Below are 27,796 nucleotides of genomic sequence, written 5' to 3' on the forward strand. Positions count from 1 at the left end.
CGGTGTAACAATACATCATGTAGATGTATATAATGAACAGACTAGGTCTATACTGCTCCTACATGGTGTAACAATACATCATCTAGATGTATATAATGAACAGACTAGGTCTATACTGCTCCTACATGGTGTAACAATACATCATGTATATAATGAACAGACTAGGTCTATACTGCTGCTACATTTTTTGTATTATAATTTTATATTTACTTAACCTTTATTTACTTAACCTTTAACCTTTGTTCTCAACCAGGTCAGCCAGTTGAGAACAAGTTCTCATTTACAACTGCAACCTGGCCAAGATAAAGCAAAGCAGTGTGACAAAAACAGAGTTACACATAAACAAACGTACAGTCAATAACACCATAGAAAAATCTATATACAGTGTGTGCAAATGGAGTACGAAGGTAAGGCAATAAATAGGCCATAGTAGCGAAGTAATTACAATTTAGCAAATGAACACTGGAGTGATAAATGATGATGTGACGGGAATGGGAACAATCTTTGTTTGGTTTTAGAATGGCATTTTCCCCTCTTGAATTAGCAAGCACACTAGCGAAGTGGCGCGAAGCTCTCCATCGTCAACAAACGCAGACAACGCAACACGCCTAACGTCCCGAAAAAATGTCAATAATCTAATAAAACTATATTGAAAAAACATACTTTACGATGATAGTCACATTTATGAAATAAAATCAAAGCCGGAGATATTAGCCGTCTATAACGACAGCTTTTCAGAAGGCAATACCCGGTCCCTTCTCGCGCGTTCCAGAAAACAGGAAATTGGTGTCACGTCATGCCAAGAGCTCTTATTCAACCTCAGATCAAGTTATACACTCCATTTCTTCTCTCCCTGCCTGTTGACATCTAGTGTAAGGCGTACGCAGTGCATGTCGACCAATAGAACACATGCAAATTAATAAACTGACCCTAGAACAGACTGCCTGATTTCAGATTTCTCACTTCCTGTCAGGAAGTTTGCTGCAAAATGAGTTCTGTTTTACTCACAGATATAATTCAAACGGTTTTAGAAAGTAGAAGAGTGTTTTCTATCCAATAGTAATAATAATATGCATATTGTACGAGCAAGAATTGAGTACGAGGCAGTTTGGGAACGAAATTTTTACAAAGTGAAAACAGCACCCCCTATTGAGAAAAGGTTTTAATGAACAGTCCAGCAGGCATCAGCTATGTAGCCAAGTGATCATAGGGTCCAGTGAACAGCAATATATGAACCAGTGAACAGCAATATATGAACCAGGGAAGCCGTTAGGTAGTCGTTACTATGCTAGCCGGGAGCCGCGCCTGGGTCGAGGCTAACTAGTGCTAGCTTCGGGACAAGGGTGTCACCGACGTCTGGCAAAGGCCGGTTGAGGGCACATCTGACGGAATTGCGTTGGCAGACCAGTCGTGATGGATCGGCGGGGCTCTGTGTCGACAAAGGGTCCAGGCCAACTGGCAAAAGAGGTATTGTAGCTGGAGAAATTTTGTTTGCTAGCCGGGAGATGCACCTGGCTCGAGGCTAACTGGTGCTAGCTTCGGGACAAGGGCGTTAGCCACTATAGCCAATCCGGTGCAAAGGTCCAGAGCTTACGGCAGGAATGCGGTAATGTAGTGGCTTCTAGTCGCCTTAGTGAAGAGTCTGGGAGACATCAGCTGTGTGGCCGAGTGATCATAGGGTCCACTGAGCAGGCCGGGAGATGGGCCTGGCTCAAGGCTAGCGTCGAGGCTGGGCCACTCGGTAGCAGCTAGCCAGCTGCGATTATCTGGTGTAATGGTCCAGAGCTTACGGCAGTAATACGGTGATGTAGTGGAGAAAAACAGTCCGATATGCTCAGGGTTGATATCGCGCAGTGCAGACTGGCAGGTGTTATCCAGGCTAAAAGAGGCTGGTGTCTGAGCTAAAAAGGTAAAGGCCGCTAGCAGTGGCTAACAATGACTAAATAGCTAGTAGCTAATTAGCTTCTGATGGCTAGCTTCTGATGGAGGTTCTAGCTATAAGGTCTAAAAGAAATAGCAGATCCGTATCACATTGGGTGAGGCGGGTTGCCGGAAGGTATATGTAATTAAAAAAATGGAAAAAGATATTGAAATATATTGCAATATATACAAAAAAAGATAACATTTACAACAACAAACACGTCTTACAGCTACACGCCATCTTGGATTACAAGATGACTCAGTTAAAAGCCATTGGATTTAGCAAACTCTGAAATTATTTAGTATTTCTGTGCCCATGAAAACGGTTTTCCCAGCGTAACATAAGGAGCCACTAAATGATAAGTGGGTCGAGTGCATTTCAGAATACAAAAAAATTGTCCGACAGCAATATCCCGTATTTAAGTTGAAGTTCATCATATGACAAGCGTAACGTTATGACTATAACTACTGTTCCCTGAAGGAGGGAAACTAGGTACAACATACGATCAAATCCACGCCTTGCTGGAAGCCCCACCACCCACAGGTGATGAGAGGCTTGGATTTATTCTGCTCTTTAATACCGCTCTTCACCGACACAGGAAAGGGCGGGGACAAACAGGTGTTGTACCTCATTTCCCTCCTTCAGGGAAGTGCAATTATAATCAAAGTTACACTCCCTTTCAGTCATTCAACTTCGGTACAACATACTATGGGGAAATACAATCATTCCCGATGCCGACCCAAACGGATACTAAATGAAACAGCCCCCTGCAGACCACCCAGACCTGATCCTACAAGATGCGTCAGTTTTGTCAATTTATTCATTGTCTTTTGTTTGAAATAGTCTATCTATCTGTAGACTATTAGTCTACTACTGAAAACTTAAGTAGCAGAATGGCAGAATTTACGAAGTCCAGCAGCGGACGGGCGAATCCCTCTGGTCAGGTTATGTTGACGACCGGCTCCCTCTGGTCCGGTTATGTTGACGAGCGGCTCCCTCTGGTCAGGTTGTGTTGACGACCGGCTCCCCCTGGTCAGGTTGTGTTGACGACCGGCTCCCTCTGGTCAGGTTATGTTGACGAGCGGCTCCCTCTGGTCAGGTTACGTTGACGACCGGCTCCCTCTGGTCCGGTTATGTTGACGACCGGCTCCCTCTGGTCAGGTTACGTTGACGACCGGCTCCCTCTGGTCAGGTTACGTTGACGACCGGCTCCCTCTGGTCAGGTTACGTTGACGACCGGCTCCCTCTGGTCAGGTTACGTTGACGACCGGCTCCCTCTGGTCAGGTTACGTTGACGACCGGCTCCCTCTGGTCAGGTTATGTTGAGGACCGGCTCCCTATGGTCAGGTTACGTTGACGACCGGCTCCCTCTGGTCAGGTTACGTTGACGACCGGCTCCCTCTGGTCAGGTTACGTTGACGACCGGCTCCCTCTGGTCAGGTTATGTTGACGAGCGGCTCCCTCTGGTTATGACTTCGAGTCATTTGTGTGTCTTAATTATTTGATCCAACAGAATGCTTAAAGCATCAGACAAGTTCAGTACGTATATTTGATTTTATAAAAACACATGGGGCGATTGGTAGAAAGAACAGATGACTCTTGGTTGACCAAGATGTATTTTAGTTGGGGACAGCACTAGAACATGATTTTGGGGCTCCCGAGTGGCGCAGCGGACACTGCATCTCAGTGCTTGAGGCGCCACTACAGACACCCTGGATCAAATCCAGACTGTATCACAACCGGCCGTGATTGGGAGTCCCATAGGGCGGCGCACAATTGGCCCAGCATCGTCCGGTGTAGGCAGTCATTGTAAATAAGAATTTGTTCTTAACTGACTTAACTGAAATAAGGGTTACATTCAAATAAATTTAAAAAACAGTGTTTCATGATAAACCATTTTTTACAAATCCATCAAGGCACCAACTTTGAGAAGGGTTTAAAACAAAGGTTTCAAACCAATTCATGAATGTAATTGCTTCTAGGTATGTCTTGCCTTTAATGTAAAGGCATGACAAAAAATTGGCTGAATATTATACAATGACTTATCAACAGCTCTAATAATTTGCCTTCACAGGAAATCTTCACTGGCAATTCTAGAATATACTATATATCCTAGAAACCTGGTTAAACTATCATTATGACATCATGCATGGCCAGTCCTTGTATTCATAGTGTAGTGAATTCAGGGGGTAGCCCTGAGCTGGACTCAAACCTGGGTCCAGCGACTGTCAAGCCAACACCTTATAACTGTTACACCAAGATGTCTGAACTTCTTGACGAGTTCGCTAGGTGTTGAGTTAGGGTTGCTACAATAGCTTTCTCTATGAATTTGAGAGTGGTTACATTTCTCCAGCCCCATCCCTCAGCTGTTTACCAAACCAAGTCTCTTGGCAGCCATTTTGTTGCTGTTTAAATACTAGGTTGTCCCTTTAAAAAAGCCACACATCAATCAAACAATCTGAAGTTGAAACAATAACAAAGCAGTCATTCCACCACTGTTTTGGTAATAAGATGATGATGGGCCTGGAGACATTTAACTACTCTCAAATTCATAGACAGACCTATGGATGAAAGGACTGACCATCCATGATATCAACATTATAGTTAACCATGTTGAGGCTGTTGATACACATTGTTTCTAAACATTGGAGTAAAAAAAGCTTATTTGGGGTTCTGATGGGGTACAACAGTTTAACTAAGCTCATGAGGCATGTGTTATATTCTCCAAGAATCAATGGCAAAATATGGATGTAGCAATTGCAGATTTCCCCTTTAACACCAAACATCAGTTCAACAACTGCAGAGTTTGTACCTCTGTATTTACATTTACATTTTACATTTAAGTCATTTAGCAGACGCTCTTATTTAAGACAGTACTTACCAGTGGTAATCACGGCCCGGTTTCTCAAAACCATCTTATGGCTAAGTTCATCTTTAGAACCACTGGATGCCTTAAATTGCGTTTGGGAAATCGGGTCCAGATATCCAGTTTCTTCCTCCTCTTCTTCCGATGAGACCGTATTCTCCCCATCCTGCGCTTTCACTTCAAAAACTGAATCCTCCTCATCTTTTACTGTAACACCCTCCTCCTCTTTCACTGAAACGTCTTTCTCTTCTTGTTTCAGGGTAACAACCTCACCCTCTACTTGTTTTTGTATTGTAACATCCTTCTCTTCCTCCTCCTCTTTGATGAGAGCTTCTTTCTCCGTACAGCAGACCGTCTCTTCTTCACCAGGAAGAGAGTAATTTTGTGAACTCATGGTCGGAGATGTTAGCTAGCTAGGCTAATGCTAACTTAACCAGCCCGCCAGCTGAATAATAACAACAACACCGTAAATATGAAATGAAATAATATAACTTACTAACTAGACGACAGACGAGGGTTTAAAACACAGTGGCTAATATACACTAAAGCGTCTAAAGAGCTTTATTGGTTCGGCTATTTTGTCTAGCAAGCTACCGAGGTGGCGGACTAACTGTTGCTGCTGCTGAAAGAAGCGTTCCGTCCACTAGATTATACGTCACACTAACAGCATTGTGTTCCGTCCACTAGATTATACGTCACACTAACCGCATTGCCTTAAAATCGCACACCGCCATCTGCTGACTGGAGTGGGTAACGCTCAGTCTGAACCTCTGACTGCGATGGAGATGTGCGACTTTAAGACAATGACGCTAGTGTGACGTAAAATATATATTATAATGTTCAGACAAAAAGTTAGTGTAGGAAGCATGAGTTTTTACTCACCAGTGTAACTATACAGTGTGGTTAAAGACTTAGTAACTTAGTTGTGTTCACGATCTGGTTCCCTATAAGCACAACCAGTTATGTTTTTGAATGATCACATATGTATTAATTTATTTCGGGATTCTGGGTAATCCACAGCAGATTTATGGAGAATTGCTCTGTGGGTGAGTTCAAAATTGAATAGTCCCGGGATAGAAATATATAAAGTTGACATTACATCATAAAATCCACCTTTTAAATCATACATTAGCAATTTATGTTTTAGGAACTACTGTTGTTGGTTTGGCGTCAAATAAGCCTCTCTTTATATGTTATTTGCCGAATCTCAGTTTTCCATGTGGGTTTTATGCTAAAGTTCCCTCTTTCAAGTTGGTATCTAACTGGAAAATGCATCTTCTTTAGGAGTGCTATTTTTACCCTGTCGACTACTGATCGTTCATCCACACTGTGTGTCTCATCAATGCAGGTCATTTATGACAAATGTATAAAGTATATGTTTTATAAACTCATGAACACCAGACAATTTATTAGCACGGTTCTTGTTAGTTTAGGTGTATTATACTTCTTCGCCACCAGAGGGGGACATTGAGTAAATCTTCAGGTTCATTTGATATATTTTGATAGTAAAATGGATGACAGTTTATTCTGATGTAGTGAATATGAGACACATGGAAACAATGTATTCATTTTATTATAGTAAATTAGGAATTAGTAGGAATTGTTAAATCCACTATACGATCACAATGACTTTGATAGACATTTCAATAGTTTTTTTGTTAGTATATTATAGGGCAGATTAATGTAGAATTGCTGTGGGAGTGCTATTTATATCCCGTCACTACTGATCATTCATCCAGACTGTGTGTGTCCCATCATTGCAGCTTTGGAAATAAATGAATTATCCATCCATTGCTCCTTCCTGTGTTGACTCACTGACTTGAGAGACCAGGAAGGTCACACTAGCTCGATAGGTTGATATCTAGCTCAAGCTTCACCTCATGCTTTTCATTAACTGTGTGGTTGTGTTATCTAGTGGGAACCCGTTAGCACGGTAGGCTCTGGTGCCTTCTTGCCGTGGGCTCAAAATGACAGAGGAAATCAACCTGCATGCTCCTTTTTGTTTTGTCAACTTTTCGATATGGATTTTATGTTTGATACCGGAGGTACAAGGCCTTGAAAGCATTAAACTTCAAAGCAGTGTGCAGCACGTCATCAATGACGTCTGAAGATTAATTTCATCGAACAACCACCTGATTGGTTTGGTATTGGGCTTGTTCGACACTGCTGGCGACTGCCAACTGACTGATCTACAAATCACCTTACATCATAAATAACTACTCATTATTATTGAAGCAGTGTGTCACTTTATCAGCATTGATCAATGACTTCTGAAGGTTAATTTTCTCCCATCATTCTGTTTGTCTCTTATCTTTTGATCTGCAAACACGTTTAGGTTTTGTTAGTTTGGTTCTAAATGGTCTCGGTGCTGGTTGGCTACGCTGGTTAGGCTAATAGCTAGTTGGCTAAATAGCTAACGTTAGCTGGTTGGCTACGCTGGTTAGGCTAATAGCTAGTTGGCTAAATAGCTAACGTTAGCTGGTTGGCTACGCTGGTTAGGCTAATAGCTAGTTGGCTAAATAGCTAACGTTAGCTGGTTGGCTACGCTGGTTAGGCTAATAGCTAGTTGGCTAAATAGCTAACGTTAGCTGTTGGCTACGCTGGTTAGGCTAATAGCTAGTTGGCTAAATAGCTAACGTTAGCTGGTTGGCTACGCTGGTTAGGCTAATAGCTAGTTGGCTAAATAGCTAACGTTAGCTGGTTGGCTACGCTGGTTAGGCTAATAGCTAGTTGGCTAAATAGCTAACGTTAGCTGGCAGGCTAAGATAACTGCATATAGCTAACGTTAGCTGGCTGGCTAAGATAACTGCATATAGCTAATGTTAGCTGGCTGGCTAAGATAATTGCATATAGCTAATGTTAGCTGGCCGGCTAAGATAACTGCATATAGCTTATGTTAGCTGGCCGGCTAAGATAATTGCATATAGCTAATGTTAGCTGGCCGGCTAAGATAACTGCATTTAGCTAATGTTAGCTGGCTGGCTAAGATAACATTCTTTGATATTTGGTTAGATGGCGTTTTGTATTTTCAAAACGTTGGTTTACTTTAAATCACATCCTTGATCCTCCTCCTCACATGTTGTGCAAACGATTGGTTTAATTTGAAGTTCTACATTTTGTTAGGATTTATGTTTATGCACTATAGCCTGTTAGCATATTGTTTGAAGATGAATATTGTTTTGTTACACAAACAATACAGATGTGTAAGGACTGACCAACACAGGCCATAAAAGCTGTGGTCAGTCTGGAGAGGGGAAGGGTGCATCACTCTAGGCCAACCAGGGGGGTTGAGAGACTGTTCAGTACCATATTAGGAATTGTTTGAGTGAAGAATCAAGGGGAGACACAAGACGGAGCTACTCTACCCAGCAACCAGATGTGGACAAAGAAAAGCGCTCAAGGTGCTTGGACATGGTGGTGATACAGTGAACCCGTATATACGAGAATTTAATTTACCGTTTATCGTTTGAGTTTAATTAAAATACTTAAAATATATTCGGTGACTCTGAATCACATTTTGTCCTGATGCCAGAAATCTCTTTACATTTGAAGTTATTTCTGTTGTAGTTTACATCATAGGGAATAGGCTGGTCCTCCATTTTACTTTACACCTGACTTTGGCATTCTTCTAAATTCTGATTGGTTTAATGTAATAACTCCAAAAATAGAACAGTGAGGTGTAACTTTGCATTGGGAAAAATATTTTATTTTATCTTTTTATAAACAATACAAAACATACAAACGACAACATCATACAAACATTAACTACATCACACCTCTATCTCCATTAACTACATCACACCTGCCCAGACCCACTAGAACACACCTCCATCTCCATTAACTACATCACACCTGCCCAGACCCACTAGAACACACCTCCATCTCCATTAACTACATCACACCTGCCCAGACCCACTAGAACACACCCCCATCTCCATTAACTACATCACACCTGCCCAGATCCACTGGAACACACCTGCCCAGACCCACTAGAACAGACCTCCATCTCCATTAACTACATCACACCTGCCCAGACCCACTATAACACACCTCCATCTCCATGAACTACATCACACCTGCCCAGACCCACTGGAACACACCTCCATCAACATTAACTACATCACACCTGCCCAGACCCACTGGAACACACCTCCATCTCCATTAACTACATCACACCTGCCCAGACCCACTGGAACACAGCCAGCGCATTCATCAGCACCATTTTTTTTCTCTCCGTTGCCAACTCACTTTCAACTTTTAGATAATAAAGCATTTGACCTTTCTATTGAATTAACAACAGAGTATTGGTTGATTTCCAGGTTTAATTAAGTATAATATTTAAGATGATTTATGAGAAACGTATCGTCCAACTCTGGGGTATCTCACTGCACCCTCAAATGCCATGTTTTGAAATATACAGACAGACAGATTAAAAGTAATTTAACATTGTATAACTGTACTTCTGACAGCCAACTTTCTAAATCCGCCCATAACTTTATGACGTCATAACATTCCCAGAAGGATTATTGAGTCATTGTTAGTTTTACACTGAAGACATGACTCTGCCGTTGTGCTGTAGAAATTTGTGAATTTTGTCTCTTGTATAATAAGGGACTATCATTTGTCCCAACATCACAGGCCACAGACTTTGATGCAGTTAAAGACTTCCAAAAGTGTTTCCGCAGTTTAAGATCAACTGAGTTTTTTAATGGGGTTTCTCTCTGTGCACCTGCCAATGTAAATCCTTTGAACGAGACAAGTTACCAGACAGGACATATTGCTAATGTTCTTCCCATTAATAACCTGAATGACAATTAACTTGTGGGCGGTGGTGGTGATGACGTCCTATTCGATGACGTCGTCCATCGGGATTCCCCAAAAAAGAAGACGCTCTGGATTGATCACTGGAGTCAGATGTGAAGGAGGAGGTTGATCATCAGGAGTCAGATGTGAAGGAGGAGGTTGATCATCAGGAGTCAGATGTGAAGGAGGAGGTTGATCATCAGGAGTCAGATGTGAAGGAGGAGGTTGATCATCAGGAGTCAGATGTGAAGGAGGAGGTTGATCATCAGGAGTCAGATGTGAAGGAGGAGGTTGATCATCAGGAGTCAGATGTGAAGGAGGAGGTTGATCATCAGGAGTCAGATGTGAAGGAGGAGGTTGATCATCAGGAGTCAGATGTGAAGGAGGAGGTTGATCATCAGGAGTCAGATGTGAAGGAGGAGGTTGATCATCAGGAGTCAGATGTGAAGGAGGAGGTTGATCATCAGGAGTCAGATGTGAAGGAGGAGATTGATCATCGGGAGTCAGATGTGAAGGAGGAGGTTGATCATCAGTGAACCTCTAGGATTGTGGCTGGGCTGGCGTTTCCTCTTCCAGCTTGGTCATATATTTTTACACATTGAATGTTGATACTGTGAAACTATGTTATATATTTGTACCTCCTGTTTCATGAAGTGATGTCACTAAGTACTGCCCCTATATATACAATGCATTCGGAAAGCATTCAGACCCCTTCACTTATTCCACATTTTGTTACATTACAGCCTTATTCTAAAATTGATTCAATCATTTTTCCCTCATTAATCTACACAATACCCAATAATGACATCACAATACCCCATAAGACATCACATTGGCCCATAATGACATCACAATACCCCATAATGACAAAGCAAAAACAGGTAAATAAAAGAAACATTTTGATTTTCTTTAAAAGACAAGGACATTTCTAAGTGACCCCAAACTTTTGAATGGTAGTGTAAATTTACATGATGTATTGTTGCACCATGTTGGAGCAGTATAGACCTAGTCTGTTCATTATATACATCTACATGATGTATTGTTACACCATGTAGGAGCAGTATAGACCTAGTCTGTTCATTATATACATCTATATGATGTATTGTTACACCATGTAGGAGCAGTATAGACCTACAGTAGCTAGCTGCTAATTTAGATGTAATATAACTTAATGAAACTGCCTTAAATATGCTGTGGTAAACAATTTTTATTCGCACTAATCAATCAACACATTCCTGTCTTTGTATGTCTCAATATAATAGTATTATTTAATTAAATCCATTTAAAATAATCTTTGTCTGAAAATAAAATATGATCCTCAACTGCGTTTCCCCTCCAGTCAGCAGACGGCGATGTGCGTCTTTCAGGCGACGCTGCCAGCGTGACGTATAATCTAGTGGACGGTTCTTCATAAACAGCTCGTCAACCACCTCGGTAGCTTGCTAGCCAACATAGCCGAAAGATTCAAGCTATTTATACGCTTTAGGTGTATATTAGCTACTGTGTTTTCGACACACTTAGGTCGTATCTAGTTGTTAACCTATATAATTTAATATTACGTTATTTTGTATTAGTCAGCTATAGTAGCTGGCTGGTTAAATTAGCACTAGCCTAGTCGCTAATGATAGCTAGCTAGCTAACATCCCCGACCATGAGCTCACTAAACATCCCCCCTCTCGTTAAAGAAGAGGGGGTCTGCTGGACGGAGAAAGAAGCTCTGGGGCTGAACATTGTCGTGAAAGAGGAGAAGGAAGAAGAGGATATCACAGTAAAAATAGAAGTAGAGGGTGAGGCTGTTACAGTGAAAGAAGAAGAGAAAGACGTTTCAGTGAAAGAAGAGGAAGACGCATTCAGAGTGAAAGAGGAGGAGGATGTTACAATGAAAGAAGAGGAGGAAGAGAAAGAGGAGGATGCAGTTTTTGGAGTGAAGAAGGAAGGAGAGATTACTGTCACATTGGAAGATGAAGAGGAGGAGATAGGAGATCTGATTAACACCAGTAAGTACCACCTTAAATTCGTTTTTAACTTTGGATATTCAGAGTTGGCTCGTCAATACCTCTTCAACAGAGGGCCCAGGATGATGACTGATATGTCTAGAATCAGACGACGTAGAGAACAAGCTACCCCTTGTTTTCTCAGTTCCGTTTCCAAAAAGTGACTTAACATATATATTTGAGAAGGGTCTTTCTGCTGACCGTAGACTGGGGGGCACGGCATGTTGTGATTTTCATGTAGTGATGTTTTACTACACACCGTGCCCCCCAATAGTGCCATGTGAGAGTTGGGTTGGCTACACCAAAGATAATGGATATACTGACAAGATGTCTCTCCGCCCTGACAAGGGGAGTTGTTGTCCACAAAGCGGCACTGTGGGTTGTCTATCTCCCGCCTATCCTTTCATTGGATTGGTGGATTCATCTTATTATTGTAATCTATTGTTTATATTCTATGAGGGTTGTTGACGTCAACTGCCTGTATTCAATGGAGAGAGATGCTAAGCTACTAGCATGAATATGCACCGCCTGTATTCAATGGAGAGAGATGCTACGCTACTAGCATGAATATGCACCGCCTGTATTCAATGGAGAGAGATGCTAAGCTATTAGCATTAATATGCATAGCGATCTGGAGACAACTCCTATAATGTTTTTATCAAAGTTGTCGGTATGTCACGTGTCCACATAACAACTTAAACATTACGAAACTTCTGTTGGATCAAGTAAACCTCACGTAGCAAATAAGCCATTAATTTTGTTGTTGACCAAATTCGACACTTTCCACATTGGTTTGATAATTGTTTCCACTTGGATACAACCTACTGTAGCCTACTGGCATGACCTAGAGAGATACAACCTACTGTAACCTACTGGCATGACCTAGAGAGTTACAACCTACTGTAACCTACTGGCATGACCTAGAGAGATACAACCTAGTGTAACCTACTGGCATGACCTAGAGAGATACAACCTACTGTAACCTACTGGCATGACCTAGAGAGATACAACCTACTGTAACCTTCTGGCATGACCTAGAGAGTTACAACCTACTGTAACCTACTGGCATGACCTGGAGAGTTACAACCTACTGTAATCTACTGGCATGACCTAGAGAGATACAACCACTTGGATACAACCTACTGTAGCCTACTGGCATGACCTAGAGAGATACATCTACTGTAGCCTACTGGCATGACCTAGAGAGATACAACCTACTGTAGCCTACTGGCATGACCTAGAGAGATACAACCACTTGGATGCAACCTACTGTAGCCTACTGGCATGACCTGGAGAGATGCAACCTACTGTAGCCTACTGGCATGACCTAGAGAGATACAACCTACTGTAACCTACTAGCATGACCTAGAGAGATACAACCTACTGTAGCCTACTGGCATGACCTAGAGAGATACATCTACTGTAGCCTACTGGCATGACCTAGAGAGATACAACCTACTGTAGCCTACTGGCATGACCTAGAGAGATACAACCTACTGTAACCTACTGGCATGACCTAGAGAGTTACAACCTACTGTAGCCTACTGGCATGACCTAGAGAGATACAACCACTTGGATACAACCTACTGTAGCCTACTGGCATGACCTGGAGAGATACAACCTACTGTAACCTACTGGCATGACCTAGAGAGATACAACCTACTGTATCCTACTGGCTTGACCTAGAGAGCTAAAGTTGTAAAATTCCTGGATTTTAAATGAATATTTTCTAGTAATAATGATAATTTCTATCTTCCTATCTATCTGTGGGTTCCCTCTCCTTTGTCGTCCTCTCTACACCAATAATAGACAACTACTGTGGGATCCCAATGACGGCCGGATGTGATACAGCCTGGATTCGAACCAGGGATTGTTGTGACACCTCTTGCACTGAGATGCAGTGGCTTAGACCGCTGCGTCCGTGTGTGTGTTAACTATTAGAATGCTGTACTAGAATGCTTAAAAGGCCTCTAAAAATTTTAATATCGGTTATCGGTATCGTTTTTTGGGGTAAGGAAAATATTGGATATCGGTATTGGCCAAAAATGTCATATCGGTGCATCCCTTTATTCTAAAATGTTTCACAATACCCCATAATGACATCACAATACCCCATAATGCCAAAGCAAAAACAGGTTTAGGTTTTTTGCAAATGTATTGAAACTATTCCCCAGGATAACTAGTCTCAGAGTAATGTAAGATCCCAGGATAACTAGTCTCTGAGTAATGTAAGATCCCAGGATAACTAGTCTCAGAGTAATGTAAGATCCCAGGATAACTAGTCTCAGAGTAATGTAAGATCCCAGGATAACTAGTCTCAGAGTAATGTAAGATCCCAGGATAACTAGTCTCAGAGTAATGTAAGATGCTTGGAAAAAGAAGCTGAAAAGAATAACAGAACGGCACCATTAGAACTAAAATGTGTCTCCTGGATGTCAGACCCCCAACCCTCCAAACTGTAAATAAATAATACAATGTGTCGCCTGGATGTCAGACCCCCAACCCTCCAAACTGTAAATAAATAATAAAATGTGTATCCTGGATGTCAGACCCCCAACCCCCCAAACTGTAAATAAATAATAAAATGTGTCTCCTTGGCAACAGTAGAACCTCAGCACGTTTACTGTATATGTCGAGACAAAGGAATGATGTAAACAAATAATCCAAAATATTTTTGTCAATGAGACAGTATATAAACAAAGGACTGACCGAACCCCCTTTGGTGACTGAATGCTTGTAAGGAAAACTAGATGATCAAAACATTAGATCACATCAAATAAGCCTGAGTGGTTTCACCTCCTCCCAGACTATACTGGATACTACAGTTATAACTATAGATAGTTATACAGGATACTACAGTTATACAGGATACTTCAGTTATAACTATAGATAGTTATACAGGATACTACAGTTATACAGGATACTACAGTTATAACTATACATAGTTATACAGGATACTACAGTTATACAGGATACTACAGTTATACAGGATACTACAGTTATACAGGATACTTCAGTTATAACTATACATAGTTATACAGGATACTACAGTTATACAGGATACTACAGTTGTAACTATACATAGTTATACAGGATACTACAGTTATACAGGATACTACAGTTATAACTATACATAGTTATACAGGATACTACAGCTATACAGGATACTACAGTTATACAGGATACTTCAGTTATAACTATAGATAGTTATACAGGATACTACAGTTATACAGGATACTACAGTTATAACTATACTACAGTTATACAGGATACTACAGTTATACAGGATACTACAGTTATACAGGATACTTCAGTTATACAGGATACTTCAGTTATAACTATACATAGTTATACAGGATACTACAGTTATACAGGATACTACAGTTGTAACTATACATAGTTATACAGGATACTACAGTTATACAGGATACTACAGTTATAACTATACATAGTTATACAGGATACTACAGCTATACAGGATACTACAGTTATACAGGATACTACAGTTATAACTATACATAGTTATACAGGATACTACAGTTATACAGGATACTACAGTTATAACTATACATAGTTATACAGGATACTACAGTTATACAGGATACTACAGTTATACAGGATACTACAGTTATAACTATACATAGTTATACAGGATACTACAGTTATAACTATACACAGTTATACAGGATACTACAGTTATAACTATACACAGTTATACAGGATACTACAGTTATACAGGATACTACAGTTATACAGGATACTACAGTTATAACTATACATAGTGATACAGTTATACAGGATACTACAGTTATACAGGATACTACAGTTATAACTATACATAGTTATACAGGATACTACAGTTATAACTATACATAGTTATAGAGGATACTACAGTTATAACTATACATAGTTATACAGGATACTACAGTTATAACTATACATAGTTATACAGGATACTACAGTTATAACTATACATAGTTATACAGGATACTACAGTTATACAGGATACTACAGTTATAACTATACATAGTTATACAGGATACTACAGTTATACAGGATGCTACAGTTATACAGGATACTACAGTTATAACTATACATAGTTATACAGGATACTACAGTTATACAGGATACTACAGTTATAACTATACATAGTTATACAGGATACTACAGTTATAACTATACATAGTTATACAGGATACTACAGTTATACAGGATACTACAGTTATAACTATACATAGTTATACAGGATACTACAGTTATACAGGATACTACAGTTATAACTATACATAGTTATACAGGATACTACAGTTATAACTATACATAGTTATACAGGATACTACAGTTATACAGGATACTACAGTTATACAGGATACTACAGTTATACAGGATACTACAGTTATACAGGATACTACAGTTATAACTATACATAGTTATACAGGATACTACAGTTATAACTATACATAGTTATACAGGATACTACAGTTATACAGGATACTACAGTTATAACTATACATCGTTATACAGGATACTACAGTTATACAGGATACTACAGTTATACAGGATACTACAGTTATAACTATACATAGTTATTCAGGATGCTACAGTTATAACTATACATAGTTATACAGGATACTACAGTTATACAGGATACTACAGTTATAACTATACATAGTTATTCCAAAGGTGGGCTACTTACTATCCACTGTTTGCAAGCCACCGTTGCTGATCTATTTCATTTATTTATTTCACCTTTATTTAACCAGGTAGGCAAGTTGAGAACAAGTTCTCATTTACAATTGCGACCTGGCCAAGATAAAGCAAAGCAGTGTGACACAGACAACACAGAGTTACACATGGAGTGTAACAAACATACAATAATCAAACATCAATAATACAGTAGAAAAATAAGTCCAAGATAAACCACAGAGAACTGTTCCTTTATTCAGGACATTTAGAATGATAACGCATTACAGATTATTGTCCTGTTAGGACAGTTTTTTTGTATTCAGATCTCTGAAATGCACTCTAACTATGTAACATTTAGTGCCTCCTTATGTTACGCTGGGAAAACAGTTTTCATGGGCACAGAAATCCTAAATAATTTCAGAGTTTGCTTAAAGTACCTAGGTGTCTGGCTAGACTGCAAACTCTCCTTCCAGACTCATATCAAACATCTCCAATCCAAAATCAAATCTAGAGTCGGCTTTCTATTCCGGAACAAAGCCTCCTTCACTCACGCCACCAAACTTACCCTAGTAAAACTGACTATCCTACCGATCCTCGACTTCGGCGATGTCATCTACAAAATAGCTTCCAATACTCTACTCAGCAAACTGGATGCAGTTTATCACAGTGCCATCCGTTTTGTTACTAAAGCACCTTATACGACCCACCACTGCGACCTGTATACCCTAGTCGGCTGGCCCTCGCTACATGTTCGTCGTCAGACCCACTGGCTCCAGGTCATCTACAAGGCTATGCTAGGTAAAGTGCTGCCTTATCTCAGTTCACTGGTCACGATGGCTACACCCACCCGTAGCACGCGCTCCAGCAGGTGTATCTCACTGATCATCCCTAAAGCCAAAACCTAATTTGGACGCCTTTCCTTCCAGTTCTCTGCTGCCTGCGACTGGAACGAATTGCAAAAATCTCTGAAGTTGGAGACTTTTATCTCCCTCAACAACTTTAAAAATCTGCTATCCGAGCAGCTAACCGATCGCTGCAGCTGTACATAGTCCATCTGTAAACTACCCACCCAATTTACCTACCTCACCCCCATACTGCTTTTATTTATTTACTTTTCTGCTCTTTTGCACACCAGTATCTCTTCTTGCACATGATCATCTGATGATTTATCACTCCAGTGTTAATCTGCTAAATTGTAATTATTCGATTTATTGCCTACCTCATGCCTTCTGCACACATTGTATATAGATTCTCTTTTTTCTACCATGTTATTGACTTGTTTATTGTTTACTCCATGTGTAACTCTGTGTTGTTGTCTGTTCACACTGCTATGCTTTATCTTGGCCAGGTCGCAGTTGCAAATGAGAACTTGTTCTCAACTAGCCTACCTGGTTAAATAAAGGTGAAATAAAAAATAAAAAATAAATAAAATGGTTCTAACCTAGTCACCTTAACTTTATTGACAACACCCAAATGGATACTGTCATTAATGTGTTTCTTCAATAATTACACATAATTCTTAATACTGTAGCTGTTTAGTTACTAAACTATCATCAGCTGATCCAGGAAATCATTTTCTGAATGCCAGTCACATGACAAACATCACGACATGCAACAACAACCAAAGTGCTTCTTCATTCATTACTCTGTTTGGAAACAGAGATACTTTGCTCATAATGTGTAGAGAACTGTTCCTTGATGGATAGGCTATTGTACAACACACAGAGCTATTTTCCTATATTTGTTGTTAGGTGAAGTTATGGGTCCTACGGTAGGTCTATGTTATTGTTAGGTGAAGTTATGGGTACTACAGTAGGTCTATGTTGTTGTTTGGTAATGTTATGGGTCCTACAGTAGGTCTATGTTGTTGTTATGGGTCCTACAGTAGGTCTATGTTGTTGTTAGGTGAAGTTATGGCTCCTACAGTAGGTCTATGTTGTTGTTAGGTGAAGTTATGGCTCCTACAGTAGGTCTATGTTATTGTTAGGTGAAGTTATGGGTCCTACAGTAGGTATATGTTATTGTTAGGTAATGTTATGGGTCCTACAGTAGGTATATGTTATTGTTAGGTAATGTTATGGGTCCTACAGTAGGTCTATGTTGTTGTTATGGGTCCTACAGTAGGTCTATGTTGTTGTTAGGTGAAGTTATGGCTCCTACAGTAGGTCTATGTTGTTGTTAGGTGAAGTTATGGCTCCTACAGTAGGTCTATGTTATTGTTAGGTGAAGTTATGAGTCCTACAGTAGGTCTATGTTGTTGTTATGGGTCCTACAGTAGGTCTATGTTATTGTTATGGGTCCTACAGTAGGTCTATGTTGTTGTTAGGTGACGTTATGGGTCCTACAGTAGGTCTATGTTGTTGTTATGGGTCCTACAGTAGGTCTATGTTGTTGTTAGGTGACGTTATGGGTTCTACAGTAGGTCTGTGTTGTTGTTAGGTAATGTTAGGGGTCCTACAGTAGGTCTATGTTGTTGTTATGGGTCCTAGAGTACACTATGTATGTCATGCAACAACAACCAAAGTGCTTCTTCGTTCATTACAGGTATATTTGTTGTTAGGTGAAGTTATGGGACAATTTGGCAAACAGTGTACAAACCCTCATTGTCAGGCTGATGGAAAAGACAAAGAACATTTTACTGGTTGAAGGGTTTTTTAAGTACAAAGCGGTTGATTTGCGATGATCACACAAACATTATATTAAGCAGGACATTCAAACGAGCCTTACAATTATAATCCAAAGTAGTGTGAAATGCACTCATAAGCAACCTGGAAATGGAGGCTACTCCCCTGAGTTTTCACCCATTCACATTCAGAATACTTTGTGAAAAACTAAAATCTTTGCTATAACTATTATCCTCACTAGCGGGAAGGAGTTTCTACAACCAGATATACTACATCTATAACTAGTGGTTTCCTCATTACCAGATATGCTACATCCATAACTATCGGTTTCCTCATTACCAGATATACTACATCCATAACTAGTGGTTTCCTCATTAGCAGGGAGGTGTTTCTACAATTTGATTGTATGTGCTTCGCCCTCGTGCCGCAATTTTATTAAACACAGAAAGGGGCCCATATTGGAGACCAAAAGTCATCTGGCTCAATCATCGATGTTACTACTAATGTGAAAACAATACAAAATATGATTATTGTTGCTCATTTTAAGACAAATGTCAAATCATTACATTCATTACAGACGTCAGTTGTTGTACAACATCATGGCTACGCTGTTGGCATCACCTTTTACAGTGAATTTCCACTGTTGTGGGCCTTGAACCATTTGACTTTGTTGTTCACACAGGAGAGAGACGGGACTATCGTGGATCCTCTGGGAATCCTCAACAACCTCATGATGCTGACAAGGCAGAGAAGAGTCTCTCCACATCAGAACTCCTCCAGAAACACCAGCAGAGACCCACAGGGAAGAAATCTCATTGTTGCTCTGACTGTGGGAAGAGATTCACCTCATCAGGCATTAAAATTCATCAGAGAACACACACAGGAGATAAACCATTTAGCTGTGTTCAATGTGGGAAGAGTTTTACTACATCTGGTCATCTGACATTACACCAGAGAACACACACAGGAGAGACACCTTACAGCTGTGATCAATGTGGGAAGAGTTTTGGTCATTCTGGCACTCTGACATTACACCAGAGAACACACACAGGAGAGAAACCTTATAGCTGTGATCAATGTGGGAAGAGTTTTTGTCAATCTAGGGATCTGACAGTGCACCAGAGAACACACACAGGAGAGAAACCTTATAGCTGTGATCAATGTGGGAAGAGTTTTGGTGCATCTAGCACTCTGACTATACACCAGAGAACACACACAGGAGAGACACCTTATAGTTGTGGTCAATGTGGGAAGAGTTTTACTACATCTAGCAATCTGACTCTACACCAGAGAACACACACAGGAGAGACACCTTATAGCTGTGGTCAATGTGGGAAGAGTTTTACTCAGTCAACCAGCCTGATATCACACCAGAGAACACACACAGGAGAGAAACCTTACAGCTGTGGTCAATGTGGGAAGAGTTTTACTACATCTGGCCATCTGACTCTACACCAGAGAATACACACAGGAGAGAAACCGTATAGCTGTGGTCAATGTGGGAAGAGTTTTGGTCGATCTGGCCAGCTGACATTACACCAGAGAATACACACAGGAGAGAAAACTTACAGCTGTGGTCAATGTGGGAAGAGTTTTACTACATCTGGTCATCTGACTTTACACCAGAGAACACACACAGGAGAGAAACCTTATATCTGTGATCAATGTGGGATGAGTTTTACTACATCAAGCCATCTGATTCGACACCAGAGAACACACACAGGAGAGAAACCTTATAGTTGTAATCATTGTGAGAAGAGTTTTCCTACATCTGGCCAGCTGACTTCACACCAGAGAACACACACAGGAGAGAAACCTTATAGCTGTCTCCACTGTGATCAATGTGACAAGAGATACTCTGATAAAAGGTGTCTGATCAAACATCAGAAAATACATACATGAATGAGTTGTTTCATGATATCAATGAAATAATGTCACAATGTAGAATGTTTTAACATTGTAGAAGGAGTATTTTAATGATGTCACAATGTAGAATGTTTTAACATTGTAGAAGGAGTATTTTAATGATGTACTACCTTATCCTTTGCCCTGTTCAATTGATTGCAGCATGATATGGATATTAGCCTCAGGGGAAAATCCAGGCTCTGAATTGAAAGAGTATTATTTAACAAAAAGTGACTAACAAAAAAAGAGCTGTGTTACACTTACTGCGTTGGTGACCCACTTTAATCAAAATGCAGCACTTCAAAATGTAGCCAGCTGTTTTCTACAAGTTGAAAAAGCTGCTTGTTTAAAAAAATACATGTAATATGATAATTGTTGCAGATGTTTGTGTATATACACACATGAAAGCAGTATAATAAATTGTACTAATCAATTTTATTAACAATCTGACATCACTCCAGTATTTCTTGACAACATTCAAATGCTAATTGTCTTTATTCCACTACTGAAGAAGCATGACTCAAATCACCTCATATATTCAAACATTCAGCCTGACAAAATATACATATTTTATTTATTTAAAAACACTTTTTCAACATTTCAAGATAGCAGTGTGTTCAGTTTGATCATTTCAAAGACAGCTGCATCTTCATTTTATTTATATTATTCATTTCTTTTTTTTTCATTTTCATCATAAAAATTACCTCGGCTGTTAACCTCAACTCCAGAGGTGATCAAGATGAGGGATCAGCCTGGATTATTTAAAAACACTTTTTCAACATTTCAAGATAGCAGTTAGTTTAGTTTGATGTAAATAAAGATAGCTGAGAAGTGGGACTCTGTCATTGTTTCTGACAAGATCTCTCATTGATCTCGGGTTCAGCCACCAGGGGGCACCAAACCTCTTTGAAATGTTAATGTGAATAGTTACCACTTCTCAGGAGATGATAGACTTAGCCTTTCAAATGTTTTGTAATGATGGGATGGCTATTGAACAGAACTTTAAAACCTGGTTTTCTTGTATGTACCAGTTCATGAAATCACACATTTGACATTTATGCTCACTGAGTCTGTACATAGTCAAAGCTTTCCTTAAGTTTGGGTCAGTCACAGTGGTCAGGTATTCTGCCACTGTGTACTCTCTGTTTAGGGCCAAATAGCATTCTAGTTTTCTCTGTTTTTTGGTTAATTCTTTCCAATGTGTCAAGTAATTATCTTTTTGTTTTCTCATGATTTGGTTGGGTCTAATTGTGCTGTTGTCCAGGGGCTCTGTGGGGTGTGTTTATGTTTGTGAACAGAGCACAATGACCAGCTTGCTTAGGGGACTCTTCTCCAGGTTCATCTCTCTGTAGGTGATGGCTTTGTTAATGGCCCATACCCTCTTCATCACAAATCAGCCCTGCCATTGTTTGTATTCATACTGTTTTGTAAAGAATGGCTTCTTGTCTGTTAGGTTGTATTCCACTGGGAAAGTGATTACAGTTTTCTCAGTGACTTTGGTGCATTTCTTAGATCAAAAGTGTAATTCTTGATACTACTTGTACAAATTCCAAATCATCTAGTCACTTGTGCACATCATTAAAGCAATTTCTTATTCCTTTGAACAAATTGCAATTGATAATGTACAAGTGTCAGCTTTTTTCCACATTATCAATTGCTCATGTTCATACCTCTTTCGCTTCACGGAGAGTTGAGTTGCAGCAGGGAGTTGCGTTCCCTCTTTATAGAGGCGTGCGTAACAATTATAACCACCAGGTCATTATAACCACCAGGTCATTATAACCACACCCACCAGGTCATTATTACCACCATGTCATTATAACCACCAGGTCATTATTACCACCAGGTCATTATTACCACCAGGTCATTATAACCACCAGGTCATTATTACCACCAGGTCATTATTAAGACCAGGTCATTATAACCACCAGGTCATTATAACCACACCCACCAGGTCATTATAACCACCAGGTCATTATTACCACCAGGTCATTATTACCACCAGGTCATTATAACCACCAGGTCATTATTACCACCAGGTCATTATAACCACCAGGTCATTATAACCACCAGGTCATTATAACCACCAGGTCATTAGAACCACCAGGTCATTAGAACCACCAGGTCATTAGAACCACCAGGTCATTATAACCACCAGGTCATTATAACCACCAGGTCATTATTACCACCAGGTCATTATTACCACCAGGTCATTATAACCACCAGGTCATTATAACCACACCCACCAGGTCATTATAACCACCAGGTCATTAGAACCACCAGGTCATTATAACCACCAGGTCATTATAACCACCAGGTCATTATAACCACCAGGTCATTATAACTACCAGGTCATTATAACCACCAGGTCATTATTACCACCAGGTCATTATAACCACCAGGTCATTATAACCACCAGGTCATTATTACCACCAGGTCATTATAACCACCAGGTCATTATTACCACCAGGTCATTATAACCACCAGGTCATTATAACCACCAGGTCATTATAACCACCAGGTCATTATAACCACCAGGTCATTATAACCACCAGGTCATTATAACCACCAGGTCATTATTACCACCAGGTCATTATAACCACCAGGTCATTATAACCACACCCACCAGGTCATTATAACCACCAGGTCATTATAACCACCAGGTCATTATTACCACCAGGTCATTATAACCACCAGGTCATTATAACCACACCCACCAGGTCATTATAACCACCAGGTCATTATTACCACCAGGTCATTATAACCACCAGGTCATTATTACCACCAGGTCATTATAACCACCAGGTCATTATAACCACCAGGTCATTATAACCACCAGGTCATTATAACCACCAGGTCATTATAACCACCAGGTCAGGGCGCCTGTTGCGCCTTCTTCACCACACTGTCTGTGTGGGTGGACCATTTCAGTTTGTCTGTGATGTGTACGCCGAGGAACTAAAAACGTTCCACCTTCTCCACTACTGTCCCATCAATGTGGATGGGGGGGGGGGGGGGGGGTGGTCCCTCTGCAGTTTCCTGAAGTCCACGATCATCTCCTTTTGTTTTGTTGATGTTGAGTGAGAGGTTATTTTCCTGACACCACACTCTGAGTGCCCTCACCTCTTCCCTGTGGGTCGTCTCGTCGTTGTTGGTAATCAAGCCGACCACTGTAGCGTTGTCTGCCAATTTGATGATTGAGTTGGAGGCGTGCATGGCCACACAGTCATGGGTGAACAGGGAGTACAGGAGAGGGCTCAGAACGCACCCTTGTGGGACCCAGTGTTGAGGATCAACGGGGTGACGATATTGTTTCCTACCTTCGCCACCTGGGGGCAGCCGGTCAGAAAGTCCAGGACCCAGTTGCACAGGGCGGGGTCGAGACCCAAGATCTCGAGCTTAACTTCTCTAGGGTAGGGGGCAGCATTTGGAGTTTTGGATGAAAAGCGGATCTTTTCAGATCTTCTCGGAAACGAATCAAGTCCATGGAATGGATAAAGACAAAAATATAATTCAAGGACTATCAGAGGTAGAGAGGCGAGGCAGGGGTGAGGACATCATCCTGCTATTTTGACAGTCCCTGAAGGACAATACAGAAGAGGTATTTGCTATTATTCCTTCCCTTTCTCTAATGTATTTTGTAATAAAATTAGCAAGTGTAGTAATATCGTTGCTTTACTTTACTAGGACTCGAGAGCACAGCAGTGATTCTGCTCTTGCCCTACCTCTTCAATGAGGACCCGAGTGGCCTTTATGTCCGTGACAAGGTATGCCTATGCTCCAATCATCTGTTTCTTCATAAACATAGGTGTGCATGCTGATATAAAACTACAGCTGAACATTTGTTATGTTCTTTGTTAATTGTATGTGTATTAATCTTTTCTTACTTTTGTTGACACAGATTTCACCGCTCTTCACTCCTTTACTGCACATCGGCGGAAATCCATTTCACCTTGAGAGTGAAATCCCGCTGGCCTTTGATGGGGGAGAACATCCACGCCCTCGAGGACGTCCCCATGGGACTTGGGGCTCTGCTACGGCTGTATTTTTTTATTTTCCCTTAAACGTCAGATAAACACTTATGTTGTTAAGTTACTGTGTTCTGGGGAGAAGAGAAGTTGGGGTGAAGTTACCAGGGCCGGTCATAAACATGGCAAACTTCCTAACATTACTAAGTGGATACGATATACACACTAAAGCTGAAAAATCTGTATTTAGCATCAAGTCTACAATATTGTTAGTTTACCTATGATTCATTTTTAATGTATGTTGTTTTTATTGTTCATCATTATTATATATATTTTAAATGTCATGAAAAGCACTATACAAAGTAAATGTATTATTTATTATGATCTGACATGTCTGCAGAAATGTTGCAATTTTGTAATGTGTTTTGTTTGGTAAATTGTTCTGTAAATATTTATTCACATTTGTGGTGCCACTAAATAAACAATTAATTATTTCAGTCAATATTGTTATTGTTATTAAAATATGTTTTTATAGTGCAGGGAAGGCGAGTTAATAAAAGGAACCCCAAAAGGTTATTTGAGGAACTTATAGGGGTTCCCACAAAAGGTTCTTTGAATAACTTTAAGGGGTTCCCCCACAGTTTCAATTTGAAGAACCCCTAAAGAATACTCCAAGAGCCTTTACTTTTAGAGTGTATATTGATAAAACTCACCTTATTTAGCTACACTTTGTAGTACATTTTTACACTATAATAAATGTTTCTGATGCCACATCGCCCGTTTTCAAAGGGAGTCGTTGGTTTTTAGAGGCAGTCGCTTTTTAGCTTTTTGTCTGAAAGTATTTTCTCAACTGCGATACCAACTCCAGTCAACAGATGGCGATGTGCGTCATTCAGGTGATTCTGCCACTGTGACGTATAATCTAGTGGACGGGACGCTTCTTCAACATCAACAGCTAGTCAGCCACCTTGGTTCACTAACTTTATGGAAAAAGGTTTATTCAATAAATCTAGCAACTCTTTTCATACTGGGAAAATAAAGGAATACACACTCAGAGCCTCCTGACTGGGCCCTGTTCACACCTCCACACAGGAATACACACTCAGAGCCTCCTGACTCGGCCCTGTTTACACCTCCAAGGTGCCCCCCTCACACATTAATACACACTACGAATATACACTCAGAGCCTACGAGGCTTTTCTAAAAAACTCACTTTGCGTGGTTTGCTCACCTCTTTTTTAAACTAGGTTTGAGATGTGGTATCCACTCAGCTCGCTGCCTCTCAGATCAAAGGTGGGTCTATCTGCTCCATTCCCAAAGTGTGGTCTCCCTGAGATCCCAAGTTTGAGGGATCCCTGGTGCACCATTTACCAGGTCGTCAGGAGCGGTCACCAAGTGAAGATTAACATCCCCAAATGTGGTTAATTTCTTTCATATCAAATGAGACAAACTTATCACAAAAGTCAGAGTTATTCTTAAACTAAATCTTTATTCACTTATTAATAAGGGAGCAGGTCAATACAACGCACACATATAAAGTGAATCAATTGAGTGTTCTACGATAATGATGGCTGGTCGACAAATCACCCCCAGATGATTCGTTGAGAGCCACGATACAAAAGTACAAAGGTATGTTACAGCCAAGATACACCCCTTTCAACCTACATGACCAACAACAGATGTATGGAACGGGTCACAAGTTTAAGATTTGTATGAAAGATACTGTCTGTTGAGAATTATAAGTATCTGCTGTAAAAACAGTACTCTTTGTGTAGAGACCAGGGTCTGGCCCTGAGGTCATCTCTCCCTGGTACCATATAGACAGAAACATTAACTCATGCTCTGGAATAAGGTCTCTATAGGTTTTAATCACACAAAAGACATTGTATATCTCCTGTCAGTGTTTTCTCCCAGAGGCCCATCCTCAGTAGAACACACAGACACAATAGTTCTAAGAACCCTCTATTCTGTTGCATAAAACAACCATTTGATCCAATCAAAGTATTATAACATAATGTTGCAGTTTTGCTCTCAGTGTTCACTGAAAGTTGACTAGTAAAAACAACTGGGACATAAAAGACACCCACCATGAGACCCACTAAATATGCCCAAGATGAGGGAAACAAAAGAAAAACCCACACCAAACTTAAAGACAGGAAGCAAACCAAAAAGGTGGAGCAACTAAAGGTGTTGACTCTCCACATCTATCAAGACAACTGGAGCACTGGGCCAGACACTCTTAAATAGAACCTGGACCAGCTCAGGTGAAACACCTTCCCACTAACGAGATGGACAAGCCAGCACAGGTGTAACACATACTGACTAACGAGGTGACACCAATCAGTACACGCTGACGTGTTAAAATCCAACCTCAAAACATAAATGCAAAAAACCAAAGCCTGTAAAACCTTCCCCTTTAAGACAACAAATATATCCTATATTTTTGTTGGACAAGTTTGCTCACCACCAACAGAAAACAACTTCCATTTCACATTATTATCAACTACAATGCTTCACCTTCTACAATATAAACATGGTGTCTACTGGCTGACAATTAAAAACACGTATTTCTGAAATAATAATAAACAATCATATTGTTTTTTTTATCATTTTTCTTTCTATAGAATCCTAAAACTCACTATCTTCTAGAACTCTCGTCTTCCTAAAACTCACTATCTTCTAGAACTCTCGTCCCCTCAAATCAAATTGTATTAGTCATGTCTGATTTCAAGAGCAAACTCCTGCAATATCTTGATAGGCATGTTGTTGGATCGAGTCTGTTGATTGGTCAGTCATTGGGTTCATTTGTTGAAATCAAATCAAGCTTTATTTATACAGCACATTTCAGACATGGATGCAACACAATGGCTTCACAGGAAAAAACAAATAAAAAAATGAAATAAACAGAAATATTTAGTACACAACAAACAGAAGACTAACAACTGAAAGACTAATGAGCACCCTAAGGAAATGCCATTGACTAAAATATTAATTGGATGCAATATCCATCCCAAAATTCATTTTTTTTT

General features: G+C 40.2%; 2 protein-coding genes across 2 annotated transcripts in view; one reads left to right on the plus strand and one right to left on the minus strand.

Annotated features, from left to right (window-relative positions):
- LOC139548885 (zinc finger protein 180-like) overlaps positions 1 to 5,420 on the minus strand; it is a 53,251-nt gene extending 47,831 nt beyond the window's left edge. The window contains exon 1 of the mRNA XM_071358824.1: positions 4,803 to 5,420. Within this exon, the coding sequence (XP_071214925.1) occupies positions 4,803 to 5,181 (379 nt within the window). The 5' untranslated portion in view covers positions 5,182 to 5,420. The remainder of the gene's footprint in view (positions 1 to 4,802) is intronic.
- Positions 5,421 to 10,933: 5,513 nt separating this feature from the next.
- LOC139550284 (chemotaxis regulatory protein ChePep-like) overlaps positions 10,934 to 27,796 on the plus strand; it is a 196,554-nt gene continuing 179,691 nt past the window's right edge. The window contains exon 1 of the mRNA XM_071361082.1: positions 10,934 to 11,587. Coding sequence (XP_071217183.1) covers positions 11,242 to 11,587 — 346 coding nt within the window. The 5' untranslated portion in view covers positions 10,934 to 11,241. The remainder of the gene's footprint in view (positions 11,588 to 27,796) is intronic.

The sequence above is a fragment of the Salvelinus alpinus genome, chromosome 2 (assembly GCF_045679555.1).
Source record: "Salvelinus alpinus chromosome 2, SLU_Salpinus.1, whole genome shotgun sequence".
NCBI lineage: Eukaryota > Metazoa > Chordata > Actinopteri > Salmoniformes > Salmonidae > Salvelinus > Salvelinus alpinus.